General features: G+C 29.4%; 1 protein-coding gene across 2 annotated transcripts; it reads left to right on the forward strand.

The window, feature by feature from the left end:
• The first annotated feature begins 12,393 nt into the window (after positions 1–12,393).
• On the forward strand, positions 12,394–15,227 carry LOC113858909 (probable serine/threonine-protein kinase PBL28). Of its 2 annotated transcripts, none has more exons than XM_027491703.1 (7): positions 12,394–13,056; positions 13,136–13,323; positions 13,528–13,726; positions 13,808–13,971; positions 14,064–14,168; positions 14,317–14,439; positions 14,873–15,227. In XM_027491703.1, the coding sequence occupies exons 1-7, from the start codon at positions 12,948–12,950 to the stop codon at positions 15,107–15,109; spliced, it is 1,125 nt and encodes a 374-aa protein (XP_027347504.1). In that variant the 5' UTR covers positions 12,394–12,947; the 3' UTR covers positions 15,110–15,227. The 2 variants fall into 2 exon arrangements, with proteins under 2 accessions (XP_027347504.1, XP_027347505.1); XM_027491704.1 differs by having other exon boundaries at positions 12,394–13,017.
• Positions 15,228–20,879: the final 5,652 nt, after the last annotated feature.

The raw sequence follows: 20,879 nt of genomic DNA on the forward strand, positions 1-20,879 counted from the left end.
GGTTCCTCAATAGGTGCATAATTTTGTCTACTAAGGTTCCTAAGATTTCTATGGAATGTCCTATCAATTTCAATATCTGGAGGATATAAATCTCCCGGATTTGATCTGGTCATTCATTAGGAATTGTCTATGGAAATTTGAAAAGAAGTAAACTAATGAAGCAGTAAAAATGCAGAAAAATTCAGATGACAATTATGCAGAAAAACTAACATCTAAGTGCAGTAAAATAAAGCATTAACACCAAACAGCAAAAACAGAAAGAAATTGCAAACTATGGAACGAAAATATGTAGCACACAAGCACAAGTTCTGCAGAATTATGCAGCAGAAACAGGGCAATTATGCAGCAAATGAAAATACAGTGTGGTAAACTAAAATGCAGAAATCAGAATTCAAACAATATGCAGAAAACAGCAATTAGTTCTACCTAAATGCAAGATATCTCTACTTACCTATGAAACTACAACAATACTAAAGTATTCACAATGCAGAAAACGAAAATGAAAACAGAGCAAATAACATGTTTATGAAAAATCAACACCAATTTCCCCGGCAACGGCGCCAATTTGATGATGGTCTATTTCAAGGTGTTTAAAAGATTTGTCGTAAATCCTCATCAAAATTTAAACAAATTAATGTAGTACTAGGGTAACCCTAGATTGTCTCCCATGAACATTGGTTATTAATCTTCATTAAACATGTTGAAGGCATAAATTAAACAAGCAATTAAAATAGGGGGTTTTGTGGTTTCAAATCAAAATAAAAAGCAATGAGCAAATGAGTTTAATTAATTCAAATAATAGAAAACAGCAATCCTTAGTTCATCCACATAGATTCTATCCTCATTCCACTCAAGATTTAACATTCATCCTCTCTTCTATGAATTAGGTTAATTTAACAAGCGAAAATCAACCTTATGGTCCCAACGAAATTACGCAATTTGTTAGGCTCTAATCTCTCATCCCAAAATTACGCAACCTTAGAATTAAACCTAGGATTAAGTAACCCTTAGTTTAGAATCTCCTTAAAACAAAATTAGGGTTAATTGAGCAATACCCCCCTCATTCACCATTAATTCAATTCAAGAGACAAGGAAGAAGTAATTCATGAAAGAAAGGAATTATATTATCATTAAATTCAAGGAACTCAAGAACCCATGTGAATTCACTAAGGATTACACAAACTTAGCCCTCCATGGAAATGGGGGTCAAAAACGTGCAGAAAACTCATTAACATTAATGTAAAAGCAAGAGAAATGAGAAACCAAACCCTAGGTTGGACCCTTGGCTGTCACCCAAGGTTGCCCTAAGCTCTGGAAAATATTCTAAATTGAGTAAAGAAGAGAAAAGGTTCAAAAAGTGTAAGAACTCCTACCCTAATTTGGTAAAAATCTATTTATACTAAAGCTGGCGCCCTCCAAAGTAATTACTCTCATTCTTTTATAGTAAACACGCGCAGCATCAGTTGAGTTTTGCCTCTCTGGAGTGATTACTATGAATATTCATAGTAATCACGCGCAACACTGGGACATTTTGGACTCTCTGGAGTTGTCACTATGAATTTTTGATAGTAACTACGCGCAGCACCTTCAATTCTGCATGCTCTGGAGTGACTACTATGAATATTCATAGTAACCACGCGCAGGTTTGGTTGATTCTGGGCTACTGTAGTTGTCACTTTAAGCTTTGAAAGTGATCACTTTGGTCCCTTTGCTGGAAGTGGCTTGCTGTAGTTGTCACTATCAATATTGAAAGTAGTTACTTTCAACTCAAATTCCTCAAAATCCAATAATTCTTCAAAATAAGCTTGGGGATTCCTGCCATATTATTCAAATGATCAAAATATGTAAAATAAACTATCTAAATTCATGTAAATTAACAAAAAACTAAGAAAGCTATATTATTTAGCCTAATTGGAATATTCATCTTATTTACACTATCTAAGTCTATTCTTTTCTATAAAAAGTAATAAATGATGTATAAAAATGTAGTAAAATATGGACTCATCACTCTTAAAAAGCGGTTAGCGTCATGGAAGCATAGGTATTTATCGATTAGAGGTAGGGTGACTTTGATTAATGCCGTTCTTAATTCTATGCCATTGCACTCGTTATCCTTTTTTAAGGTGCCGAAGTTGGTAATAAAGGAAATTGTCACTATCCAACGGAATTTTTTATGGAAGGGTGTTAAGGATGGATCTAAAATCCCCTGGGTGAAATGGAAAAATGCATGTAGACCGCGGAAGAATGGTGGCTTGGGCATTAGGAATGTGCGGTGGTTTAATTGGGTGCTTCTTGGTAAATGGTTGTGGCGAGGTGTTAACTGTTCTAGTTCATTGTGAGTACGAGTGTTTGAATCTAGATATGGAAGATTAGCTTCTTCTCTTCAACGTTCATCAGTTTACAACATATGTTCTTTGTGGTGGCGTGATTTGCTGGAGGTTATTCATCAAGGAAATTCATGGCTGGATGAGAAGTTTGATAGAAGTGTGGGTGCAGGTTTACACACTCTTTTTTGGAGAGATAAGTGGGTAGCAGGGGTACGATTGTGTGAAGCATTTTCGCGATTATTTGCAGTGGCGAGAAATGTTGAATCACGTGTATTGGAGAATGGTTTTCATGATGGCACTAGATGGGTTTGGAATGTTAGTTGGTGAAGAGGACTCTTTCAACATAAGATCTCGAGCTTTAATCTTTTGTTGGAGCTTGTGGATGGAGTTTCCATTAAGTTACTACAAGAAGATAAATGGGTATGGAAAGCAGATTCTTCAGGTTGTTATTCAGTACAATCTGCGTATTCATGGCTATTTAAACTTTTTGGTGGTCCTAATAGTGTAGATCAGTGTACGGCAGATGCCTTGCAAAGGCTATGGAGAGGGAAGGTCCCTCTTAAGTGTCTGGTTTTTTCTTGGCAATTGTTGTTGAATGCACTTCCTTGTAAAGGTTTACTGATTGATCGTGGTGTTCAAATTGATGATATAACTTGTTGTTTCTGTCATGGTTTGGAGGAACTTCCAACTCATTTATTTTTAACGTGCTCAGTTGCATCTCAAATCTGGTACTTTACTGCGCGTTGGCTTGGATTCTCACTGGTTTTGCCTTCAGATTTATCGACTCACTTGCTTTCTTGGGTTGGTGTTGGCTGTAGTAAAAGAGAAGGAATATGCTTATTAATTATCTGGGTAAGTACAGTGTGGTCTTTGTGGTTGCATAGAAATAGAATTATATTTTCCAATGGTGTTTTGGATGAGAGGGAAGTCCTAGATTCTATTATTCTGAGATCCTAGAAATGGTTTTCACTTGTTAGTAAGGGAGAAGCTATTATGTTAGCTGATTGGTATTTGAACCCACGAAATTGCATCTGTCTTAATTTTGCATAAGTATATTTTTGCTTTTTATTTCTCTGAGTAAGTAATTTTTTGTGTATATGGGTTTTGAGTTCCCCTTGAACTTTTTTTAATAAGATTTGTTTTGCCTATAAAAAAAATTATAATAAAAATATCAAATTTTAAATGTTTTACAAAATTTACCAACAAAATACTATTTTATATCTAACTATTATTGCAACTCACAACTTCAAATAAAGAGATCAAGAGTAGTTTGTTGAATATACATCTACTAGTTTGTACAGCACTGCAGCATGCCATTAATTTGTTTTCATTTCACTTTATTTATTTATTTATTTATTTTTAACTGTGCATTTGTATTTTCCATTGCCTTCTACACCCCACGTGACTGGCATTATCACACGGTCTTCACTATAATCTTTCTATTTTACTCCCCATTTGAGCGAGGGAGAAAAGGACTGAGAAGCTTGATTACTGATTAATTGCCTGGTTAACACATTTCATGACATTAATGATTCTTATTCTTTGTTTTCAATTATAGGCTTCGCCATTCCATTGTTTTTTAATTTTCTAACCAAAATAAAACCTCCTTACTCCAACGAACTTCAAATAAAATTTAAAAAAATAAAGAAATTTTAAACTAGAAAAACACTTAACTTATAACACTACACTATTTTAAATATTTTGAAGTAGTCACATATTGAGCATAATAGCAAAATTACTTTCTAATTTTCTGTTTGTAAGGTGATTCTATGTATAATCGTTCTCTAAAATCATTTTAGAGAATAAATGCAATACATTCACTCTTTAATATTTAATCGTAGAGCAGTTCTATATATAATGCTCTCCAAAGTCACTTTAAAAAATAGTTATGTATTAACCACTCTTATAAAACAAAATTTTAAAATGTGTCTTAAGATATTCTAATTTAAAAATACATGCAAAGGTAAGACATTGCTCAACTCAATTAGGAGAGTGAAGTCCATGGTGGTATTGTGACTAGAGTTTAGCATAATGAAGTGTTAGAGTTACTATAAGTTTCATTTTAGGCATAGTGGTGAGGAACTCTAGACATAATAGTAGCAACAATGTTAAGTTAGTAAGAAGTAATACGATAATGAGAATAATGATTTCACAGTTATTGATTCAATTGATAATAATAATTGTGGTAGTGACATGAGGAGAGGATGTGTGATAATGAGAAGTGATGCAATGATAATGCAATAATAGATACAAGTGAAACACAGTTGTGAATAGGGATGAAAATAGGTCAGGTCACCTGACAGGGGCCTGCTTGGCCTTTTTAATAAATAAATAAGGCTTAGCTTTTTTTAAGACCTGTTTAAGTAAATAAGCCAAGTTTAAGCTGTTTACAAAGCCTATTCTGATAGGTTTTGCTATTCCCTTTATACCTTGAATTCACTTTTTATAGAAGCGAAAATGCCCTTAAAAGCAATGATTGATTGCTTTGGCTTTGCTCTCTAGGGAGGCGCTTCTAAGCCCAAAGTTCTTCTTTGGCATGTGGCTTACCCCAATAGGGGTACCAAACGAGTGATCTTGGTGTCTGCCATAGTGCCATTATGTATACTATTAAAAGGTCTCGACTAAGACACCACAAGATCCTTAGGTCTAAAAGCTTGTTGAAGCTTCCAGATCAATTGACCTTTTATTTTATTTTAAATAAGGGTCGACAGGACAGCGCTGGCTAAGCCACCACTCGAAAGGTAGCTTAGCCTTTAACCAAATCACCTTCAGCCGTATGTAGACGACTTAGTGTGGTTAAGTTCACCAAGAAGCCTATAACCAATACCATACAATCGACATAGAGTGGAAAACCTCTCTATCTTATAGAGATGACGAAGGGAATACACTCCATGTATTGTATGGGAATTAGCCAGGTTTCGAATAGAAACAGGGGAAAAATCCACTGAAAAATTCTTCAACCTAAACTTCTTAGCAAACTCAGCGCCACCCACATCTGACACTAAAGACTTAGGAAGTGATATAGTCACACCTAAATCCTTAAGTGTAGATAGGTAGACTTCTGCGACCTTTGAGTCGGCGATACAAATATCGTCGCCAAGGATAGCATACTTATAAAAGCGCTTCCACGGATATATCTTATCAGCACACCACCAAATGATGGGACAACGTAAAGAGCAGCCAAGAAGCGAGATATCCAAGAGATTGCCCTGATCCTTGGGCTGATAGTCAAGTAATTTGCTCTTGAATAACAAGTCTACTCTCGGATACAAAGGTTATATGTTCAAGCAATTGGGCCAACTTTCATTGGATCGTTTCGAAGTAGGCAAAGGTCGAGTTGCTGACCTGAACGCTTTGGCTCTTTTTGGTAAGTCTTCTCGAAGTAAGAACCTTTCTTTTTGAGCCGGCGCGAAGACCTATGGTCTCCATTCTGCCCCTTGTCTTTACTCTATGTCAGTGTGAAGTTGTCAGCATAATCTGGTAAGCAACGGGCTTTCTTTCCTCAGAAATTCCTGACAGGTCGGCCTATATATATAATTTAAAAGTAGAGCTGTCAAAATATGTTTAAATAATAAAGTTATTTAATAATATATTTTTAATTCTGTTATATTAAATTAATATATTATGTTATAATTCTTTTTATTTTTTATTATAATAAATAGAAATTATATTCTATTAAAAATTAAAAATATTTATATACAATTATACTTTTTAAATGATAAATTTATTTAATAATAAATTATCATATTTGTTACATTTAAATAAGTTAAAAAGTGATTAAATTTTTGAACAAGAACAAGACGCAATTAAAATTGAACAAAATAAAATTTAAAAATAAATATTAATATTATATTAATATATTTTCATATTCTTAATTTTATTATTATTACTATTTAATTATTATATTAATATATTATGTTTAATTCTTTTTTTATAATAAATAGAAATTCTTTAAATATGAATTATATTTTATTCAAAACTAAAATTTTACAAAAAAAGATAGAAAAATAAAATAAGAAATTTCATATACAATATATATATATATATATATATAATAAGACCATATAGTAAATAATATAAAATATAATTTTAAATAAATTATATACAATAATATATACTTTTTGTAACTTAATATGTATTTTATTTTTATTAGTATAAATTTTTTGAGTAAAGTATAGTACCTATAAAAAAATTTTACATACTAGATTTACAGCATACAGCAATACACCTAAATATAAATATGTCAAATTTTAAATAATTATTTTTTATGAATTTGACATATGTGAATACCCAATTTTATCCGGGTCCTTGTCAAAATAAATTTTAAAATAAAAAATTAAATATAATAATTTCTTTTTTAAGAGGTTAAGAAAATAGATTAAAAAAATTAATTTAAAATTTAAATTCAAATTTTTAATTTTTAAAAGTAAAATCAGATTTAGAAATGGTCAAAGTAGTTAGTAAATTTTTAGGAAAATGGATAAAAAGAAAAAAATTGATTACTGGTCATCGGAAAATAAGAGAGCCTTTATTAGGATCTAGAGTTTTAGAAAATACCTATAAATAGGAAGCTTAGGTCTTCAGAGGGGGGACTTTGAGGTGGACACCTTTTATTTTCTTTACAGAGATACTTTGAGAGCATAGAGAGAATTCAAGAGAGAAAGCTCAAGAAACGAAGAGAGAGAGCTCAAGAAACAGAGAGAAAAAGGAAAAAGTTAAAAAGAAATCAACTGAGAGTTAAAGTATAGTCCTAGAGATCAATTGGAAAGAACATATCTAGAAGGTTGAAGGAAAAGTCGACTCAAAAACTTTAAGTCATAACAAATGAGTCAACAAAAATATAATTCATTCCTCTTTATCATTCGGTAAGAACTACTATTTCCTTTTTCTTTTGTTGTTCTTTTTTTTTTTTTTACTTATCATATCTTCATGTTTTTTTTGTTGTCTGTATTAAAAGTTTTTCCTCTTACAAATCCTAGTTTATCTAACCTAAAAACTTTTTCTTTTCTTATAAACCTACAAAATTTTTAATTTTCCTTTTACAAATCCTACTTTATCTAACCTAAAATCTTTTTCTTTTCTTATAAACCTACAAAATTTTTAATTTTCCTTTTATCTCTAAAATTTTTCTTTCTGCAAATCCCAATTTTTTTTAACATGAAATATTTGTTCATTTTGTTAAAAAAAAAATAAAAAATTTCTACCTCAAAAATCATTCCTTTTGAAAAATCCTAAAGAATCTAATTTTTCTCCAACAACCCCTTTTTTAATGATAAACCCTCTTTTTTTTTCGTAAACCTAAAAATCCTAATATTGTTTTAACCCTAAAAATAAAATCCAAATCCATAAAATTAATTTCTTTTTTCTAACTCCGAGTATTACCTTTTTTTTTGCAAACTCTAAAAACAAACTATTTTTTTTCTAACTCTAAATTATTCTTTTTTGCAAACCCTAAAAATAATATTTGTTTTTCTAACCTAAAATCATTCAATTTTATTGCAAGGTCTAAAACAAACTATTTTTTTCAACCCTAACAATTTTGCAAATTATAAAAATTTAATTTTTCCAAATTTTAAAAATTCTTTCTTTTCATAAATTCTAAAACCCCTAATTTCTTTGCATATCCTAACCTAAAGAAAAACTTATTACCTAAATTGAATAACAGTTATTTACTCATCAATTTTGTTTATTCTTGTATTTGTTTATTTCTTTTGTATGTCTCTCGTTTGTTTCTTCTTCTTTTTTTGTGCAAAAATCTTATATTAAAAGGTATATCAATTTTGTATTATTATAAAAAAATGAGTCTTTTGAATCCATACAACGGCCAAGTAATTTTCATAGAGTAGAGGATCCACCTTCAACTTTGCTTGGATCGTAAGGGTTTATTGAGTAGCCGTGTGCTAACTTGAATCCTGTGCAGGAGTGGATTTACTTTAAAATGATAATAATAAAGAAAAATCAAGTTTTTTTTTCACAAAAAAAAAGAAAGAAAATCTTTGAAACTTATTCAAAACATAATTTTTGAAAAAGAACTACGTGTAGCTTTGATTCCTACGTTATACACGGAGGATACGTAGGAGCGGAAACCTGACCTGTCAAGTCCAATTTTTTTAAATTCTTTTTCAGGTTCAAAATATTTTTAGAATTATTTTAAATTAAGATTAATTTCTAGCACATTTTCTTTATAAAAATTTAAAAGTAAATTTTTTATTTTATTTTAAAAATAGGAAATAAAAAAATGTGTTAAGATAAGTTTTTGTTTTACTATAATATTTCTTTAATACAAAAAATAAAAAAAAAGAATAATATTTTTACAAATAACTCATTCCTTTAATTCAAATAATTTTTATTGTGTTTCCTTATTTTAAAAAAATGAAATTAAAATCTCTTAAAAAATTTGTAAAAATTAGAAATATATCTAAAAATAATAATAATAACAAATTTGAAAATAGTAAAAAAATATTAATTAGTTTCTCTTAGAGTGAAATAAATGTTTTTAAAGTTAGAGTAAAATTTTGCACAATTAATTAGAAGGTAACCGTTTTAACCAACAGACGTCGTAAGGTGCTAATACCTTCCTTATACGTAAACGACTCCTGAGCCCAAATCTGTTTTCGAAGATTTTTTTTCAATTAAAAGTTTTTCCAATGTTTTCTTTAATAAACTTTGGTGGCGACTCCTTGTCATCGCCGTCCTATCGAGACTCCGGTTGCGACAACATAGATGTAAATACATTTTTTCTTAAAAAAATAGTTGTTAATATACATTCAAAATTCAATAATTAACAAATATTTAAAAAATATAATTGTTAATATACATTCAAAATACAATAAATAAATTAATTTATAAATTTATATAATATATATATATATATATGTTTTAATGTATTGTATCAATAATATTTTTATATTATATTAATATTATAGTGTAATTAATTTTATGTATATTTGTTAATTTAAAATAAAAACTTAATAAAATAAATAAAATTAAATATTTTTTAATTATTTTTTAATTTAATAGTTATTATTATTGTCATTATATATATATATATATATATATATATAAAGTTTTATTACATATTTTTTTATTAAGATAAAAGTTTAGAAATATAATTTATTTTAATTTAAATATAAATTTTATTAATTCTTACTATACTCATATATTATTTTTCTGTATTCTTAAATTTTATAATATAAATATTTTTTATTTATAATTTATAATTTTTTAAATATAATAATTTTCTTTTAGCTTATTCAATAAATTTTGTGAGTGTTTTTTTTATTATCAATTTTATATGTTTACTGTGATTTTATTTATTGAATAAAAGATATCTTTACGCAAACAAAATATAATTATCATAAAAAAATAATTAAAATCTTTAATACTTTAATTATAGTTATTAAAATATATTTAAAATTTAATAATTTACAAATATTTATATAAATAAAAAATTAAATTATTAGATAATTTATCAATTTACATCTGATATATATATATATATATGTATATATTTTAATTTATTGTATCAATAATACTTTTTTATATTACATTAATGCTATAGTGTTGTTAATTTACGTGTATTTGTTAATTTAAAATAATAAATTAATGAAATAAATAAAATTAAATATTTTATAATTATGTTATTTTTTTTAATTTGATAGTTATTATTATTGTCATTATATATATATATATATATATATATATATATATAACTTTGAATTTAAATTTATTTATTTTAAAATATAATAATTTTCTTTCAGCTGATTCAATAAATTATGTGAATGTTATTTTTTTGATTAATTTTATGTGTTTACTATGACTTTATTTATTAAATATAAGATGTCTTTAAACAAACAAAATATAATCCTAAAAAAATAAAAATCTTTAATACTTTAATAATTTTTAAAAATAAATAATAAAAATTAAAATTTATTTAATATAAAAATTTTATAAATAGTGCTCAAATAATATTTTAAAAATTATTTATATAAATTATTACAATTATTTAATAATTATCAATAACACATATGAAAAGTAGAAAAATATGTAAACTAATTTGATAATAAAATATTTATATTTTTATTAATATTAAGATTTTTTTTTTCATAGCAGACTTTGTTAACAAGTTTCAGGTCAGGTCAGGCCAGGTTCAGGCATAATAAATATTTTAAAAATTATTTATATAAATTATTACAATTATTTAATAATTATCAATAACACATATGATAAGTAGAAAAATATGTAAACTAATTTGATAATAAAATATTTATATTTTCATTAATATTAAGATTTTTTTTTTTATAACAGACTTTGTTAACAGGCTTCAGGTTAGGTCATGCCACTTAAATAAGTCAGGTCAGGTTCAGGCATAATAATTATGTTATAAGTCAGGTCTGTTTAAAGTAATGGCTGGCCTATCCTCACCTGTTTTTATCGCTAGTTGTGAATCACAAGTGTAGTGGTTTGCAATCAAAATGATACAATAGTTCAAGTTGTTGGTGTATATAATAGTAAAAAGTATACTTAGCATTATAATTTAGAAGTTAAATGGTGATGATTTGAGTGGTGACACTAATCATGTAAGAACATTTGAAAAGTAGTTATAAAAATTATTTTCTCTTAATAGCATTTAGAGAGTAATTTATAATTACTCTTTCTGTACATATAAATTTATATAATAATATTTATTAGAATAATTTAAATTATTCTTTGCATCATTCTCTAAGGTGATCTCTTGTGATATAAGGAAAAAAATAGGTAATATGACATGCATAAATACAGTTGAAAGTAAAGAATAAGACGAGAGAGGTAAGAATTATGTCCTTCCTTTGTTAGTAGGGATGGAAACAGGTCAGGCCACCTGACAGGAGCCTGTGGCCTGACCTGGTTTAGGGTTTAGGGTTTAGGAATTATAAATCCTTCATTTGGTTCTAATCTTCGTTAACCATTTGCTATTTACTACTATGTTTTACCTAAGTCTGTCATTAATTAGGTTGCTTTTTGATCTGGATGACCAAACAATCGCTAAAAGATATGCACACATATCCAGGGTAACACTAATTTCGTCCTTCACAAAGATGAAAAAATTTAGATACAGTTTCGTCCTCAGTTGAGACGAATTTAAGGATATATGAACACTTATCGTTTATTTTTTCATTTGTAGAGTAAACAAAATAAATTAATATATTTAGTATCTATTTTGTGTAAAACTAATAACACGTGTCAAATTGTAGAGTGTTTCGTCTCTTTTTTAGATGAAATGGTTAAATAAAAATTAAAAATATTAATTTTGTCTAGTTTAAATAAGAAACAACTGCTTATGTGGCAAAAATTCGTCCCAAACAGGAAATAAGTTTATTTTTTACTTTATTTTAGTAATTAATTTTAAAAAAATATTAGTTAAATCAAGCCAGAAAAGTAAGGGATCTCACTTGTTCACTCGTATATTGTAAAATGCCTCAGTTTAGATAACTTTAACAAAAATAAAAGAAAAACAACTAATTTTCATTTTTTCTTTTTAAATTTTTTAAGGTTCCTTCTCCTTCTTTCTTCTCCCAATCCCTAAGCACACTCTCAAGAGCAAGTGAGGAAAATGGAGTAGAAGAAGCCAGAACGCTTCAACCAAGATCGCAGTTACTGTTTGACCAAAAGAAAGGAATGAATTGGAAAAAAAGTTCATGCTCTCCATTTTTCACAGCTCATAAGTTATTAAATGCTTGATTTTTGGAGAACTTATTTCACACAAATTTCTTGCTTGCGAATTTGATAACCTTTTAAAAGTCCCGCGTGAATTGTTTTTTATTTTTCTCTTTCCTTGCCGTAGATTTAATGAGGATGGTAATTGACCAACAAATAGATATTGGTTGTTGGGTCTCCACATTAATGGATCTGTACTAGTAAATCAGTGTTGTTCCCAAAGAAAATCAAAATCGTGATAAGAAAAAAAAAAAATCAAAATCGTGATAAGAAAAAAAAAAAATCAAAATCGTAGTTAATTGCTGATGATGATAGACTTTAATAGTAACACTGACGGTTAACACCATACAAGAAAAGTATTCAGGAGCAATATTTGTGATGAAGACTGAGAAGAGCAAATGAAAATGACCCTCCAACCTCCAATGCATTTTCAATCTGTCTAAACAAGTAAAACGTAAATTAAATGAAAATGGAGAATGATGCTGCAGTTTTCACTTCCTTGTCAAAGTAAACACCCCACCACTACTTCCCCAACCAAAAGGCAAAAGGCAAGCAATTGTTTTCTACTTTTCTTTTCTCAGCTTTCTCTTTTCCTTAAAGTACATAGTTCTCTACTTGTGTTGTCTGTCTCAGAAAATCCAAGTTGTTGGAGGGTGTTTTTTGAGTATTCTTCTACTCTAATTTCACTTGCTCCATACATACTCCACACAGGATTCCCTTACTATGAAAATAATTTTATATGGTAAAGGCTCTCTCCAATGCATGCCAAGTATTCCAATGTGATCTACTTCATGGTTCTAGGAAAACCCCACATGTACCTTCTAAGGGTGTCATGGAATTAGTCATTTCTATCCAATTGAGCATTTGGTTTGTTAGAACCAACCACTTCATGTCTTAACATAGAACCGTACAAGATAGACAACCATGCCATTTGGTTTGGTCTCAGCATGGAACAAGCGTAGAAGAAGCAAGTCCCAAGATCATTCAGACCCTTGTACTTTTCTACTTGCTTTTTCTTCTTTTCATGTTGTAAGCTTGTACTGGGTGATAGAATATAGATATCTCCTTGCAACATCAACTAGTAACAATTTATACATTCACCCTCTTTTCAGGGATTTATAAACCTGCTGAGTTTTGGCAACTTGATGATCAAACACCTCAACCTACCAAAAGGAGGCATGGATCATCTGTTTTCACACTCAAGGAGATGGAAGAGGCAACATGTTCATTCAGTGATGATAATATTCTTGGAAAAGGAGGGTTTGGCAGGGTCTACAAGGGCACTTTGCGGTCAGGAGAGGTAATGTGCTTTAGATATAAGTTATTCAAATTCCAATACAATTCATCATAATTCTCATAAGTTATGTACCATCACTGTTGCTTTGCTAATGAAATCATGCTTCTTATAATTATTGGCAATGTTATCACTTAATTCATAGTAAATAACTCAATATTTGTGATTTAGATACAAATAAGAACATATTTATGTGTCATCCCTCTGAAGGTTGTAGCAATCAAGAAAATGGAGCTGCCAGCAATTAAAGAAGCAGAGGGGGAGCGTGAATTCCGCGTAGAAGTTGATATATTGAGCAGACTTGACCATCCAAATCTTGTTTCTTTGATAGGATACTGTGCTGATGGGAAGCACAGATTCCTAGTTTATGAATATATGCATAATGGGAACCTGCAAGATCATTTGAATGGTTTGTCATGTACCCAAAATTAATACACTTGATATGAAATTTTCTTAAATGAAGCTTCTGTTAATCAGTGTCTAATTTTAGGAATCGGGGAAAGAAAAATGGATTGGCCTCTGAGACTCAAAGTGGCATTGGGAGCAGCAAAAGGCCTTGCTTATCTCCATTCAAGCTCTTGTCTAGGAATTCCTATTGTTCATAGAGATTTCAAATCCACCAATGTCCTTTTAGATGCCAATTTTGAAGCAAAGGTATAAATATACTCTCATTTCTCAATGATGATATACAACATGTCTAACATACCAAAATATGTACTGAATCAAAATTAACAACCATCCTGTAGATATCTGATTTTGGGCTTGCCAAACTAATGCCAGAAGGACAGGAAACACGTGTGACTGCAAGAGTACTTGGTACCTTTGGCTATTTTGACCCAGAGTATACATCGGTTGGTATATTTTCATACCACAAGGATCGTTTTTCTTACAATTATGTTTTGTGTAGATGATGCAATTTCACAGTTTTAAATCTTCAGTATAGGATTAATTCTATCTTCTTCATTTATATGACAACTAATTTATTTCTGCTGTCAACAGACTGGAAAACTCACTCTACAAAGTGATGTTTATGCCTTTGGTGTTGTTCTTCTAGAGCTATTGACAGGACGTCGAGCTGTAGATTTAAACCAGGGCCCAAATGATCAAAACCTAGTACTACAGGTAGGTTCCAAACATCACCCAATGCAAAGCATTTTTCACACATACTTGAGGATCATTTTTCTTATGTTATTACATACACTTTTCTGTTTCACTCTAGTTTAAATGGTTATTATATTTTTTATATTGAAAGACTTATAGCATGTTTGGTAAAGTTTAATATTGGTGATATAATCTCATATTTTCTGAAGTTCTCTTAGCACGCTATAAAAATACAGTTTTGTTAATTCTTGGTTGAGTTTAAGCATCCATAAGTATACAAAAATGCAATAAATATTAAAAAAAAAGCTTACTATTATTAGTTGATTAAACTTAGCTTTAAGGACCTTAAGGTTAACAAAACTGAAAAATTAATCGATCAATTCTCTAAAATAAATTGAACCAAATAAGCAGTTAATATGGTTGGGTTGACATATTAAATAATTCTATAATGTAGATGAGGCACATACTGAATGACCGCAAAAAGCTCCGTAAGGTGATAGATCCAGAGATGGCTCGAAATTCTTACACAATTGAGTCTATTGTCATGTTCGCCAATCTGGCATCACGATGTGTACGTGCTGAGAGTAATGAGAGACCTTCAATGGTAGATTGTGTCAAAGAAATCCAAATGATTATCTATACAAATTCAAAAGGCTTGGGAGTGCTTATGCATAGCTTGAGAATGCTTTAGCGAAATGAAATCCCAGGTTCAGAATCCTGGTTTATGATGGTCTCCGTTCAGTTAAAAAAAGATACTTAATTACTCTATCATTCATAAGTTCTTCAATTCATGTTTAAACCCCAAATTGAATGGTGTGACGATTAAGAATTTGGCATAGTTCTTTATAAAGCATGATACTTTGGATGATCGTATAAGAGACTAGGAAATCAACCCATGGTAGGTGATCAGTTAAAGATGCATTTCCAATTTCCTTAGCCAAACATTATTATTTTGTTTTGGAATGATTGGCTTGTTTCAATAGATTCGGTACCCTACATTCTGCAAATGTAGAAATTGATGTATGAATTGAACTTTAGATTAATATATGATATCAGTGTTTTGATTATAATAAAGAAAGAACCATTATTATCTAATTTGGTGTGTTCAAAATTTTGCTATTTATAAAAATGGCTTGCAATCTTTACCACTAATTGGCTGTCAAAAGCGGGGAAGTTAATCGAAAATTTGTAAAACAATATGCTGAGAAACATGACAGAAAGGGAAGAAAGAAATTGAAAAAATCAGTGAATATAACGTGTCTTGCGCACAAGATTAAATCGATTAATGGCAATAGTTAAAGTCTATCAAATTGGAACTAACCACTTAACTAATTATAACTTGTTAATCAATGCTAATAGTACGTATATGTAATATAATTGTCACTAAGAGAAGGTAATTTTGTTTACAGCTTAAGAAATTATCCTCAACTCTGTGAATGGACATGTCCAGGTGTATAGTAACATTCATATCTCTAAAAGGAAATAAACAAAGTTCATCAATAACTGTCGGGACATGTTAAACTTGAAAAACGATCATATTAAAAAAAATACAAAATTTATTTTATTAATTACAGAGTTCATTAATTAAATTTAATAAAAAAAATTATTTTTTTTAACATTACTATATAGTCTATGCTCAGTAACGTACATAATCTAAATCCTTTTTTATTATTATTCCTATTGTAATAGATCTGAAAAGATACACAAAGAAAAGTAATAATTGGAGAAAGTGTGGTCAATTAATGACCTGCACTGAATTTTGTCGCAAAACGATAATGATGGGAGAATCCACTTATGCACTCTACTTTTTATGATAATTTAAATTACGGGATTTAATGTATGTTAATTGAACGTGATTTTAAACAAAAAAAAATGTTTATTAAAAATAATTATATAAGAATGCCAATTTATTCAATATCTGTTTTTTAAAAGTATTTAATATAATATTACTAATAAAAATATTCATTGTTTTTGTTCAAGATTGTAGCATATTAGCATGTGTATTATAGAAATATGTAAATTTTTTTATTTGCTATTAATTAATTAGTTGTTTTAATATTTTATGATGCTTTATTTTGATGTTAAAATATGCAAATTTTGTTTAGGTTAAGCTTTAGAGATGTCTAAAAAAAATTATAGATTCATTTTTTAAGAGAAAAGAAAAGATAGATGACGAAATAAACTCTAGTCTACTAAATTTAAATTTAGTGAGTAATATTGCAAGTGTTGTTAAGTAGCCTACAATGCAAAATGTTGATCAATCTATTCAACAACCTTCTTCCTAAATTATGAGGGTTGAACAATGAAAAATTGACATTGATACTTTGATATGTGATTCGAGGTAGCATCTATAAATTTGAAATTATCTTATTCATCAACAAGATGAAATTCATAAGACATATATGAAGTTTGGACCATATCATTTTTTCATGGATGTGTATCTCTTTTTGGTTTAGACAATTGTCCTTGTCGATTTTAAGCTAACTAGTTCAAAAGTTTTCCTTGATTAGAGTATTTATCATAAATAGATATTTTATTTTGTCTTTCATGCTATTTATTTTCTAGAAAATCTACTCCATTCACTTTGAGAGGATTTAAAAACAAAAAAAAGAAAGACAAATGAACAATAAAAAAGATTGTACATTTTTATCTCATATGAAAAAATCTCTTAATTCTCCGCACAATGTTGTTGTAAAATGTTGCAAGGACTTGAATAACCAATTATGTTATATTGACAAAGTGTTATTTAAGAAAATTTATTCACAAATTTTAACTAATCAATTGTGTCTTAAAGTTTTTATTGATTTTGTCAGGTGTTTCAATCTTATAATTTTAAGGACATAAAAGTTTGGAGTCTAATAATTAAGGCAATTTTTTTTAAATATTAAAACTATTGGCTTCTTACAATAAAGAAGTGGATCTAGTTGTTTTAGAGAATGCTCCTCAAAATGCAAAATCCATATCACTTACTATTTAAAAGGAAATTTTACATCTCTTTACTAAAAAAGTTCAAACTAAAATTCATAAGAGATTGATAATTCAAAATTTTGTTTGATTGTTAACGAGGCTAGAGATAAATATAAAAGAGAAAAAATAGCTTTTGTTCTTAGATTTCTTGATAAACAAAGATATGTTAAGGTACGCCTAATAGATGTAGTACTTTAAGAAATACTAATGCAATCACTCTTAAACAAGAGATTTGTTTTGCATTGTCTCATCATAATCTCAAAATTCAAAAGGTCAAGGATATGATGGTGCTAGTATGTATGGAGAATGGAAAGGGATACAAGCTTTAATTATTCAAGAATGTCCTAATGCATATTATGTATATTTTTTTGCTCATTAATTAGAGTTAGCTCTTAATGTAGCTAAAGAAGTTGTAGATGTTAATGCTTTATTTCAAAATTTGACTAATATTGTCAATGTTGTGTGTTCTTTGTAACGTCCTGAATTTTGTAATATTAATTATTGTTATTTATATATATAAATCTGAATGCATGTGTATGTGAGTATAAGTGTAAATAGATGTTGAAAATTTGCATTGAATGCATAATGATGGTGTTTTATATGTAATGAGTATGAATATGTGTATATATATGTATGTTGTGGATGTGTGTGTGCGCGTATATATATATGTGTGTGTGCATGAATGGATAGAGACTAAGTGCAGGGTGTAATACTGAGCTGTCTTCGCTGCAGCGAGAGGATTCTCATTGTAGCGAGAGGACCCTAGGAAGAAGGACCGAAACTGTCGCCTTCTCGCTGTAACAAGAGACGTCTCGCTGTAGCGACAGAGCGACAGTTTGGGGCGCATTTCTGGGTGCAATCTTGCTGTAGCGAGATTCTGCAGAAACTAGAGTGCAATCTTCTCTGAGTTTTTCGCTGTAGCGAGAGTGTTGCGACCAAAAAAGGATTTAAAGGGAATTAGGATTCAGGGAGGGTTATTTCTCCCTCTCCCTTCGAAGTCCCTTGGATCCTCTCATTTCCAAACCCTTTTCCACCGATTAAATTGTCTCCAAAGCCGTTGGAAAGCTAGATTGAAGGTTGAATCCGTGTGGGGAACGCTTGGAGGTGAGTTTTAAACGGATAGGGTTTTCATTTTTCCTTTCTTTTCTCTATTTTTGGTGATTTTTGGGATTTTCATGGAGTTTCTCCATGTTTTAGGACAAAATCCGTGAGGGGGAGCACTTCTTGGTGTATTTAACGTGTGGGTCTTCGATCCGAGGTAAAGGGAGACTCTACCTTATCTCAATGTGTTGCAATTTTTGTGTGTTTTGTTGATTAATGCAATGTGGCTGAGATAGGGAGTAGAAATTTTGTGTTTGATGGAAATTGGTGTGCAATGTGATGTGTGCTGAAATAGTTAGGTCCCGTGGGGTGATTGTGTGTGATGGAATGCCATTGATTGGTGAATTAATGATATTGTGAATAAATGTGGGCTATGTGTCACGTAATGTGAATTAAATATAGGTTGTGTGTCGTGTGCAAGCATGAACATTACGTGTGTGAATGAAATGTGTGTGAATGGGGCGTGTAGCGCCGTTATAATATGTTGTGAATGGTTCAGCGATACACTGGGGATATGGAAGATGAAGACGGTAGAAATACCTTGGGGAGGAGATAGTAGTGGTGACACTGACTGTGAAATGGGTGCACTACGGGTCACACACTCTCTTCCTGACTAGACATCTGACCACTACCTTTACTGAGCGACCCGTGACTGCCCACGTGGTGTCCGTGAGATGGAGGTAACCGACGACCATTTATGGTGTAAATCTGTGATCACAGTGCCACAGTGAGTGTGGCTGGCGTGCGTGTGCATGAGATTGTTATTAATTATAATTTTGAATGTGAAGTGTGTTGGTGCCGTGAATGCATTGATGTTAAATTGAAATGTACTGGATAATGATGTTGTTTGTGTTATATCTGTATAAATGTGTTGGAAATGAGTTAGAGATGAGACTCTATGTTTGATTGTGTTTTGGTAGTGTAGAGTATTCATCCTTACATTTATTTTTCAGGTATTCAAGACGATTAGCTTCGGACTCAGTGAAAGGGTGGATGGAACTGCTATAGAACTTAGGATATTATTTTAAAAATCGTTGTATTTCAATAAGTTCTGTAACAACTGTTTGACGTAATTTGTAACTTTTTTTTTTATTTGAGATGTTTGATGAAACTTGGATTGAAAATAAAAATTTTATTATTTCAAAAATTTGTGAAATTCTTTATTTATTGAAATTAAGTTTAAGGTGTTACATTCTTCTTGCAAACACAATGATGAGTTACAAATTATTTATGCAAATAAAATAACCCACTTAGATGCAAATAGTAAAATTGAGATAAGGAGGGACTAATTAAATTGGTACAGTGCTAAGGGTTGGGACACAAGATAGAGTTTTCATTTCAATTCAATATATAAATTTTTACACGTTTGGTGTAACAAAATCTATTCTTAAAAATTTAGCAATTAAAGTATTTATATACTCATAATGAGATGATACTACTAATGCTCTTAAATCTTTGATATCATTTAATTTTATTTTCATGGCACATGCGATGAGAAAAATTATAGAAATCATTAACAAGCTTTGTCAAGTACAGTAGTAAAAGTCTTTAAAAAATTTGAATGCTATGCATTTAATTTATAACACAAAACTATTAATTTAAAAGTTAAGAAATTATTGTTGGAAAACACCTCTTGAAAAAGTTAACATTTCTTCTTTTTGCAAACAAGCAATTAAAGTTTTGAACATGAGTGCTTCTTTTTCTTATATAATTCCATCACGTCATAAAAAATGTTGTCATGGTTGAGCACTATTATTGGTTAATTATTTATTTATATAATAGATTATCAATTAAATAAGTTGAATAATAAATTCAACAAACATACAATTCAGTTTTTGAACACTAAATTGTATTCTTTGAATTTTTCTGAATAAAAAAATCCGATTGACATATAAATTACGTTATGAATTTGATGTGACTAAGATTGTTTACTGTTATAAGAAATTAATAAAAATTAATTTTATATATATATATATATATATATATATATATAATTTGATAGATGGATTAATTTGACTTATTCTATATACTTATTTGACCATAATTTGTTAGTGATTTTATATATTATATTTATTTTTATTTTTACGTGACAGATAATTTTAATTTTATTTTATATTATATATGTTAATTAGTTTTGGCCCCTCTTTTAAAATTTCTAGCTCACTGATTTCCAAAACTAGTGCGGCGTCTACACAGCAAACATAACATCAAATAGAAAAGTTGTATAAACTACATTTATTTTTAAATTTAAAATTAGAGACTAGAAAATTATTATTATTAATATCTTAGGTTGAATTAATTATAAATAAATTACAAAAGTAGCATGTACTTATATCCGTAACTAACGTAACTCTACATCTGTCGATAAACATAAGTTCAAATAGAAAAGTTAT

Source organism: Abrus precatorius, unplaced genomic scaffold (assembly GCF_003935025.1).
Source record: "Abrus precatorius isolate BTA unplaced genomic scaffold, Abrus_2018 Scaffold2, whole genome shotgun sequence".
NCBI lineage: Eukaryota > Viridiplantae > Streptophyta > Magnoliopsida > Fabales > Fabaceae > Abrus > Abrus precatorius.

Coding starts and splice junctions, on each gene's coding strand:
- LOC113858909 (XM_027491703.1), top strand. CDS start 12,948: ATGCCATTTGGTTTGGTCTCAGCATGGAACAAGCGTAGAAGAAGCAAG. Junction 13,057..13,135: donor TTCTTCTTTTCATGTTGTAA/GCTTGTACTGGG, acceptor CCCTCTTTTCAG/GGATTTATAAACCTGCTGAG. Junction 13,972..14,063: donor ATGCCAATTTTGAAGCAAAG/GTATAAATATAC, acceptor ACCATCCTGTAG/ATATCTGATTTTGGGCTTGC.